Here is a 9,724-nt window from a genome sequence, read left to right as displayed (position 1 = left end):
TAAAAATGAATGTGAAGAAAGGTTTGAATACAATAACGTTTTGCTTAACCCTAAAACATTTTTTCTGTCTTGTGATTATTTTTTGATATTAAAGGGTTTTGAGTACTTTTTCAAAATCTTAGAAATTCATTAAAGGGTTTGATGAGAATAAATGGGTGACATAATGATAATAATTCTTATCCAATTGTCATGCAGTTTTTTTTTTAATGAAAAAGGATATCACGGAGCTGGTTTAAGGAATGAATAAAGTCCAATACACATACCATCCAAATCACAATGATGCACCGGAACCGTTAAAAAGCCTTTTGAATCATTCTCATCGAGATTCTAAACATTTTTTGATATGATTTCTGTTTACAATTCAGCTTTTTAAATGTCGTCACTTGGTGCCAATGAAATCAGACATGGAGATTGGGTCAAGTCTATCATTTAGCAGGATCTCTTTCACCAAACAACCCTGACGAACCGAAATGTTTGCAAATATATTTCATGTGTGATTCGGTAAGGAAAGTACAACGGCGAATGTCGATAGCTCCAAATACTTACAGAGAATTATTATACGACTTGCAATATTTGTTACATTGTCACATTGTCACAAGCAATGCCATCAAATATACAAAATTTTCAAATCATTATCAGAGCGGACCGTGCGCTACAGACAGAACACAGAGGTCGTTATAATGCACGTCAAGTTAATGATGTAGGCGTATTAATTGTTGGACAAGAATTTACAAAAAGGGATATCGTTTTGAGAACGCGAGCTAACACTCTAAAATGTGTAAGAGAAATACACCGGTCTTACGATGCACTGCAGTACCCTTTGATATTAAGTCATTGTGAAGACAGTTATTCAATTAAAGTACTACAAGTTAGAAAATGTAAGCAGATTTATTAAGATGGTGTTTTTGACTTTGTTTGCTTAAAAAAACAATAAATAAAACAATACTCGTTTGAATGATTAAGATTCGAATCTCACCTTAAAGTTTAAATCACATCAGGTTTCAAAAATGTTTTCCTTTAAAAAAGCTTAAAGCAACCAAAAACGTTTTAAGGCAAAGTTTAAACAAAAAAATGACTTAATAGTAAACTGAAATAATTTTATCTTACTTAGTTGGAAATTCTCATTAGTAATAAGCCTTTGTTTCAGTCTATCTCTATATAAAGTTTTACGAAAACCTTGTAGTGATCGTTTCATAGTTATGAAAAATATGTTATGGACTTTATTTTAAATGTTGATCATATCGAATCCAAACTTTTATTTGAAAGATATGCGCAAGTTTTAAAAATACATACCCGTTTTTTGATATATTTAAAAAACTTAATATAATAGAATTGTGTAGACAATAAATTCGTCACAAAAACAAAAGTTGCTTTCAAAACGTTTTGGCCTTTTTCCATTGAATGGTTTAATTGTTCTCTCGGATTTTTGACTTTAATATTGAAGAAAGGGGTTATAAGTTTACTTACATATGTACGTGTTATTCCAATTTTAAAAAGTAATATCTCAAAAACCTGATGTTAATCATCAATTTTGAATTCGGAATTATTTGCCATCAAAATCCATTAGAAAAGTGCGATAATTACCAGAAAAATAAACTTTAACGACCAGTGTAATTTATAAGCCAATTTTAATTAGGATATCGAAGAAAAAAATAGGGTTCATTTTTATTTGAAGCAAAGGAAGTATGTTAAGTTTTTTTTAATTAGTAGGGTATGAGTGCTCAACTTAATTAATACATTAGTAAATGTTGTCTGAAAAATAAGAAATTTTTCATCAAAATTATTTCAACATTATAAACGTATAAAAATAGGTATGCACTTGTCTTTGGATTGTGATGAAAAGTTTGCTTTCACTTACATAAAATGGGAATACACTAGACCTGTCCACTTATATAATATCAATTATTTTTATCCCGGGAAATGGTTATAACTTATAACTTTAAGGCATTAATAACATCAGTTGTTTTTTTGAGTTTCCCAAAATATACAGCAAACAATCTTTATCTACGTTAATTTTTGGTTGTGTTAGTTATGCGAACATTTTAAGAAGTATTCAAATAGGAAATCACTTTGAGATAAAACTCAGTCAACTTCTAATTTTCTGAAAGACCCTTCCAATCCAAACAGAGATTCCGAATTAACTTTCGTACCAATACGCAATTCCTCATTCGTTTTATATTGATCGTCTTCTTCGAAGTAATTTTTATACTTGATCATTAGTTTCTCCCAGGTTTCAATGGAATCACCTATACGTCCATTGTTTCCTCCATATTCTTCGGGAAGATATTCCTTGGGAACGTATTCATAAAGACTTTCCATTGTGGGATGAACCATCATCTGTAATGGAAATTTCATCCCAAATATTTTTAAATTTTATAAAAATCTACCACATGTCCGCTTACCCTCTCCTTTATTTTCTTTGGCATCAATTGCTGAATCATTTTCAAAATGGTCATAGCTTCCGATGGAAAATTTATAATATGAACACTACCAACTCGAAACGGCACAGCTTTTTCCGTAAAAACTCCAAATTTTTTCCCCAGCACCGGATCAAATTTCAAAAAGAAACTTAATTTCACGTTAGCCATATCAACAACATTAATAAATCCTCCAATAACACAATTGTCATCTTCGTGCATAGCAATATCAAAAATACGTATTTGATTTTTAAATAAATCAAGATACGAGAACTCATCCAGATCGATGCCTTCATAACGAGTCAGTATGATTCTGGGTCCATCGGGTTTCATGGGATTTGGCAAGGGAAGTAATGGTCTACATAAATGAATAAAACATTAACAGCTGTAGATTGTTTTTAAATTGTTAAAGGTGTAGGTACCCAAGTTTGGTCAGTTTCATAGTTTTATCTGAGATTTGAATGTTAGTGAATTCTTTGGGGGAAATACTTTTGAAGGCATGGAAGTAGTCAATTTTTTGTTTTGCTTTTTGCAAACTATATTTACAACCACGAAGAAATGCCACCAAAAATTGATCGTTTGTTCGGGCGTTCAAATGTGGTTGCTTGAAAATCCATTCACGAAGTGCGGCAATGTCTTCAGGAATGCGCTTTTCCACTTCGTTTAGCTCAGTTCGAGCCTTTTCCGCTAATTCAGGTGAAATTTCACGAATTTCAGCCATTTTTGATAGTTTCAAACAATACAAATATTATTATTATTTTTGGTAAACTTAAATAGTCAACCGTTTTCATTTAAGTTAACGTTTGGACTGACAACAATTTTATTATAGATTAAATTAGTTTCTTCAATGGACTGACTTTCTGGACGCGAATTCTACTGATAAGTTTTTTTTGGACTGTATGTTTCTTTCTTTGTTGCAAGATAAGAAGTTTTATTGGAAATTTGCAAGTGGAAAGCTAAAAAGCTTAATTTTATCGCATAATTAAAAGCGTCTTAATAAAACCAATACAAAATGATGAATTTTTATAACAAATAACGCATTTTTAACTTAAATTACGGAGTTAAACAAAAACTACTAAATACATAGACAGCTTGATTACATCAATGATTGATTTTAAAATGTTGATGAAGTAATAAAATGTGTTCATCAAAAATTGCGTATCTGATTAAATGATTAATATCCCCTTTTTGGTTGATTAAACGCATTGAATTCTGATTTCTTAGAATTTAGTTGTTTTATTATTTGTTGGCTTTTCTGTTTTTTTGGGGAGTTAACAAAAAATATAGGTTATAAATAAGAAAAATAAATAATTTTTGTTATTTGTGTAGGTATAATCTTTGGTTGGACTTTTGACGTAAGACATGCAATCAATTTTTTTTGTTGAGAAATTCAATTTAAAAGGTTTATTTTATAAATACGATTTGGAGTTTTTGGTTGAAACTTATGTTTAAATTAAATCTAATCTAAGAAAAACGAAATCAGCATTGTATTGGCATAAAAAGACGATTGCACATTTTAAAATACAAATGGAGATTACGAGAAGCCATGTTAGAATCTGTCAATTATTAAACAAATATTTTTTTTTTAAAACTCTGTAAATTTGATTTTTATAAAAATTACACTAGACGTGGTAAAAGTTTTTCTTTTTAAGGTGCACATAATTAATTTGAAAGTTAAAAAAGAGGCTGGGATGCGACCCACACTGATAGCTTCCCATCCCGTCTGTCGATTTGTCTTGCTTAAAAGTTTGTCTATATGTACTAGTATCAGTTTTACCAAATTTGCGTACTATTTTTTATAGATTTTATTTTTTATGAAAAACGGACTGTTGGATTTTTATATATAGAAATCACTGAATATCGAAAACAATATTTTCTGTAAAATAAAATAAGTTTGAAGCCAATATTTTTAATTTTTGAAAAGCTATTTGAGTCGAAAGTAAATTTTTACCAAGTTTTAGTATTGTTTTTTTTTAGAGTTTTATTTTTTGTAAAAAAACCGTCAATTCGATTTTCTTCAAAATTCTATCGAATGTTGAAAACAATATTTTCTATAAGATAAAATTAGTTTGAAGCCAATATTTTATAGATTTGAAAAGATATTTGAGTCGAAAATCAATTTTTACCAACTTTTGTTAAATTTTTTTTTAGGTATTTAATTTTTTGTACAAAAACTATCAATTCGATTTTTTTCAAAATTTTACTTAATGTTAACAACAATATTTTTTGAAAGATAAAAGTAGTTAAAAGCCAATATCTACAATTTTTGCAAAGATATTTGAGTCGAAAATCAATTTTTACCAACTTTTATAAATTTGTTTTAAGGTTTTTATTTTTTGTAAGAAAACTGTCAATTCGATTTTGTTTAAAATTTTATTGCATGTTGACAACAATATTTTTTAACAGATAAAAGTAAATTAAAGCCAATATCTCAAAGTTTTGAAAATATATTTGAGTCGAAAATCAATTTTTACCAACTTTTATTCATTTTTTTTTAGGTTTTTATTTTTTTTTTTAAAAAAACTGTCAATTCTATTTTCCTCAAAATTTTACTAAATGTTTTACTAAATGTTTAAAACAATATTTCTTATAAGATAAAATAAGCTTGAAGCCTAAATGTTAAGTTTTTGAAAAGATATTTGAATCGATATTTAATTTTTATGAACTTTGAGTAATGTTTTTTTTAGATTTTTATTTTTTATAAAAAAAACTGTCAATTCGATTTTTCTCAAAATTTTATCAGATTTCAAAAACATTATTCTCCGTTGCTCAAAATTGTTTTGCAGATGAAATCATATGTTAGTCGTTAAATTTAGGAGGTGACAAATTTTTTTTTCAGTTTTTTTGATTTAGAAAAAAAACCATTAGATGGATTTTTTTCAAAAAATATATTTCTTTAAGATTACGTTACAGTTTATTATATAAAATTTAATTCAAAGCTCTAGCGTTTTTGGTTCGTAAGATATTTAGGGTTAACCAAAATTTGAACCTTTTTTTTAAACTGCTATGGTAAAAAAACCACCCACGCAATTTTCTTGAGAGCCCTTTCTGCATCTTTCTGCCTTATTATCTGTATAACAAAATTTATTTGAAGTCGATATCTCTTCTGGTTCTTGAGCTATGGACAACGAAAAAAACATCGCGAACGTACGGACGTACGGACGTACGAACGTACGTACACACGCACGCACAGACATCTTTCTAAAAATCTTTTATTTCGACTCTAGGGACCTTGAAACGTCGAGAAATGTCAAAATTTTCAATTTGACAAATCGGACCCATTACAATAACATCCTATGGGAAGTTAATAATTTTTCTTCGCAAATTTTTGATACGAAATATATTTTTTTTTCTTTTTTATGATTGAAGAAAAAGCTTCAACATTAATTTTTTTAAAGTTCATATTAATTTAGTAAATAGTCAATATATTTAAATTAAACATTTAGTTGAAGAGAATAGCATGTTTCTTCGTGAAATATTTGTGTGAACTAAATTTTGTACTTTTTATTTTCTACATATAGGAATAACGTATGTAATATGTCAAGTATTGTTTGCGTAAGAAATCGAGCGCGAAATTTTAATCAAAAAAGACATTACGATAATAGATACCTCCAAAAATTCTGTCCGTCTGTTTGTCTAGAAATTAAGTCTATAATCATATTCAACCTATGTATTTGTATTTAAGACCAAAAATAAGAAAAATAAGGTTGGTCCCCATAAACACTCTACTCTAGAGTAGTTCCAAAAACAATTTAAGGCCAATTGACATACAAAATCTCTTGCCAAAATCTCATTTTGTTAATAATTGTATACTATCTATTTCACATAATAACTTATATTAATATCAAAATGCACGGAAATAGCTTTAAGGTAAATTTGTGTTTTTTTTTAATAATATCAATTTGAGAAAAAAGCAATCATTTATTTAACTCCAAAATTTTCGATATAATAGGTTTAGTAGTTTAAATTAAATTTTATATTGGTTATTTGTTTATTGTGACGTGATTCCAAATAAGTATAAATTAAACAAAATCAACTAATACTTTTTACTAGTGACATATTAATATGCTGTCTGTCCACGCTCCTACATCCTAAGCCATTGGGTCAATTGAGTTCAAACTTGGAAGTTAAGGATTTGAGCAGATTCGCGTTAGGCCTTTTTTAATTTTTTTTAAAGATCAAAACTGACAGTTGCCTCCATATAATTTTTTTGGTCAAAAAAGAAAATTCGAATTTTCTCCAAAACAAACCGATAGATTTTTAAAATTTTCTCTAAAATGTTTTTTTTTTTTTTTTTTTACCAGAAAGGTACCGATCATAGAACCATTTTTGTTTTTTTAATTTTGTCAGCAACTTATGAACTGATTCCAATTTTCATTATAAAAATGATAAATTCCTTTTTAACTGAAAGATTTTTTAAAGTTTCAGTAAACGGTTCCTACTCTGATCTATATGAAATCCTTGCAGGTGTACCACAAGGATCAGTTCTTGGTCCTGTTTTGTATACCATATTTACTTATGATTTCCCGACGTTAACAAACTATAAATCAGCTATTTTGCAGACGATACGTGTTTGTATTCATCAGATTCAGTTGGTTTTAACATCGAAAACAACTTGCAATCTGCGCTGAATATTGTGCAAACGTACTTTAATGATTGGAAGATTAAAATAAATGCTGGGAAAACTCAAGCCGTCTTTTTCACTAGAAAAAGAAAAGCTTGTTTTTACCCACCAATATGCTTCAAATTAATGGTATTCCAACAGGAGTAGGAGTACACCTAGACAAAACACTTACTTTTGGTGTTCATATACAAGAAGCAATCAATAAGGTGAACTTAGCTATAAAAATTCTATATCCGTTTATCAACAGGAAATCAAAACTCAGTGTTGAAAATAAGCTCATCATTTTTAAGGTTATCTTTTAAAGTATCATGCTATATGGGTCACCTGTTTGGGGTAAATGTGCTAATAGCCATTTACTTACATTTACAAAGAACCCAAAATAAAATACTAAAAATGATGTTAAATCTGCCATGGCACTATTCTACGGAAGATCTCCACTTACTTGCCAAAATTGAAAAAGTTTCATTTAGAATAAGTTATTTGTTTGAGCGATATAATGCATTTTGCAGACTATCGGAAAACCACCTTATCTCAAATTTGGCTATTTAGAAATTAAAAAAAAAATTTTAAAAAAACACGAAACTGTTAAAAAAAAATTTAAAATAAAAACTTTAAAAAAAAATGGTTAAAGCTTTAATTTGGTACTTATTTATTAATTATTTATTTATTTATTATTATTAATATATACATATATTTCTTTATTTCTTTATTTATTTCTGTCTTTATTTATTTATTTTTGTTTCTTATCACATTTACTTTTTTTATTGTTTTTATTTATTTAAATTTGTATGCATTTGTTTTTATTTATTTATTTGTGTATTTATTTATTTATTTATATTTGGTTGTTAACATATTTACTTTTTCTATTTTGATTGTATTTATTTATTTACTTGTAAAGTATTTTGAGATTAGCGTTTTTCGATGCTTCTCAGCCTCCTATTCTCTCCAATTTTGGATAACTATGTTTCATAAAAATTTGAAGAAGGTTTTTTTTGTAGCTTTTTCCTTCGATTTGTTAGTTATGTTAAACTGTGATAATTTTATATAAAATTGTTATTTTTTTCAGAAGTAAAGTAGGGTTATACTAAATCTCTGTAAATTGTGCAATATAATTATAAGAAAAAATTTAAATAATTACTGCTACAATAAAATATAATAATAATAATAATAATTATGAACTGATTTCAATAATTTTTTTTGAACGAGCTCTTATATTGCCTTAACAAACCAAATATTATCAAAAGTGCAATTTTTGTTTGTTTGTATTTAAAAAAAAATATTGATTTTTTTTTTCAAAATTCTATATCTCAGAAACGGTTACAAAATTTGTTTACGAAATTCAAACTTAGAGTGTATATTTAAAATCACTAAACAACTGCATACCAAAAATATTTTTAGAACAACATTGAAAAATTTTAGTTATACAAAAATAATTAAGGGTTTTTTAATTTATAAAATGGCGTTTAAATTTTTGAAGACAAACTTATATTTCAGTAAGATTTTCAATCTTAAATAAAGTTTTTTTTTGTATAAATCCTGTGCATGAGCCCGAAAAAGCGCATTTTTTTGACATGACCTATTTTAAAGTGTCTAATATATTGATTTAAAATATTTCTTTTAGAATAAGGTTGTTTCACACATATTTTACTTGCCTTCGCCAATATAAAAGAATAAATATTTAGTACAAGTGAAAGAAACGGGCTTAAAAGAGTTAATGTATTGTAAAGGTATTATGTACAATCTCCACAACTACGTGTCTTACGTGTAACATAACTAAAATCCAAAAAGCACAAGAGGCTGACTGGAAACAACACATGAATAGCAATTTCTTGTACCTGTTCGTATGCTTGTTTTTTCTTTAACGTTAACGAAAAAAATAAGCTGAATTCCATGTTTGCGCTGAAAACTTGTAGGAAAGAAGTAATGTGATTGGATTGTAGAAATAACCTTTTACCCATCAAAAACATTCCTTCATTTTCATCGTAATCATGTCTTTATCTATCTATCTGCATAAAGCTGAGCACGCCAATGAACTATTCTTTATTCGTTTTAGACACCTACCTAACTACACAACCAATAGGCGATCGATTTACAATTTAAACATTCATGTTCTTCCTCTTTCTTATCTTCGGGTGAATTATTTTTCATCCTGGTTCTTTGAACGAACTTGTTGAATACACAAGCAATTGTTTTCGTTAAGTATGCTTACAAGTATTTTTCATCTCCGGGATGAGTTGTGTCTTGGGATGAAACTAGCTTACCGGAAAAAAATGGTGTGTATTCGAAAAGTTCATTCAAATACACAAACCATTTCAATTAACGTAATATATTCCGAGAATTTCATATTTTTTATAATAAAAAGTTAAATTTTTTTCATTCAATTATTATTTAGTATTCAATAAAATGCATTTCGCATAGTCTACTGAAAATTCTCTTTGGACCGAAAAAGGAAGACTTAACGAAATAATGTATGTATGTGATGACCAGACTAAATTTCCGTTCAATCACTTAACAAACTGCATTGCAAAAATATTTTTAAGAAAAAATGGAAATTTTGTATATAAACAAAAATTAATTTCAATAAAACCGGTCAAACAAAAAAATTGAAAAGTGGAGATTTTTTTGACAAAACAAATGGCATTTATATCTTTGAAGATAAACTTATTTTATTCTTAAATCTTAT

General features: G+C 27.6%; 1 protein-coding gene across 1 annotated transcript; it reads right to left on the bottom strand.

Moving 5' to 3' along the window:
- Nucleotides 1-891: 891 nt before the first annotated feature.
- On the bottom strand, nt 892-3,261 carry LOC129940197 (alpha-tocopherol transfer protein-like). The gene is made up of 3 exons (XM_056048458.1): nt 2,840-3,261; nt 2,403-2,775; nt 892-2,337 (listed from the first exon to the last, which is right to left on the bottom strand). The coding sequence occupies exons 1-3, from the start codon at nt 3,136-3,138 to the stop codon at nt 2,083-2,085; spliced, it is 927 nt and encodes a 308-aa protein (XP_055904433.1). The 5' UTR covers nt 3,139-3,261; the 3' UTR covers nt 892-2,082.
- Between the last annotated feature and the right edge of the window lie 6,463 nt (nt 3,262-9,724).

The sequence above is a fragment of the Eupeodes corollae genome, chromosome 1, assembly GCF_945859685.1.
Source record: "Eupeodes corollae chromosome 1, idEupCoro1.1, whole genome shotgun sequence".
Taxonomy (NCBI): Eukaryota; Metazoa; Arthropoda; class Insecta; order Diptera; family Syrphidae; genus Eupeodes; species Eupeodes corollae.
The sequence above is the reverse complement of the archived record's forward strand: the minus strand, read 5'-3'. Positions and strand labels throughout refer to the sequence as shown.

Bases quoted from the DNA above. Each gene is read 5' to 3' on its own strand.
- LOC129940197 (XM_056048458.1), bottom strand. From the start codon at position 3,138: ATGGCTGAAATTCGTGAAATTTCACCTGAATTAGCGGAAAAGGCTCGA. The intron at 2,776-2,839 runs GTACCTACACCT...TCATTTATGTAG, and splicing joins ATGAAACTGACCAAACTTGG to ACCATTACTTCCCTTGCCAA. The intron at 2,338-2,402 runs GTAAGCGGACAT...TTTCCATTACAG, and splicing joins CAAAGAAAATAAAGGAGAGG to ATGATGGTTCATCCCACAAT.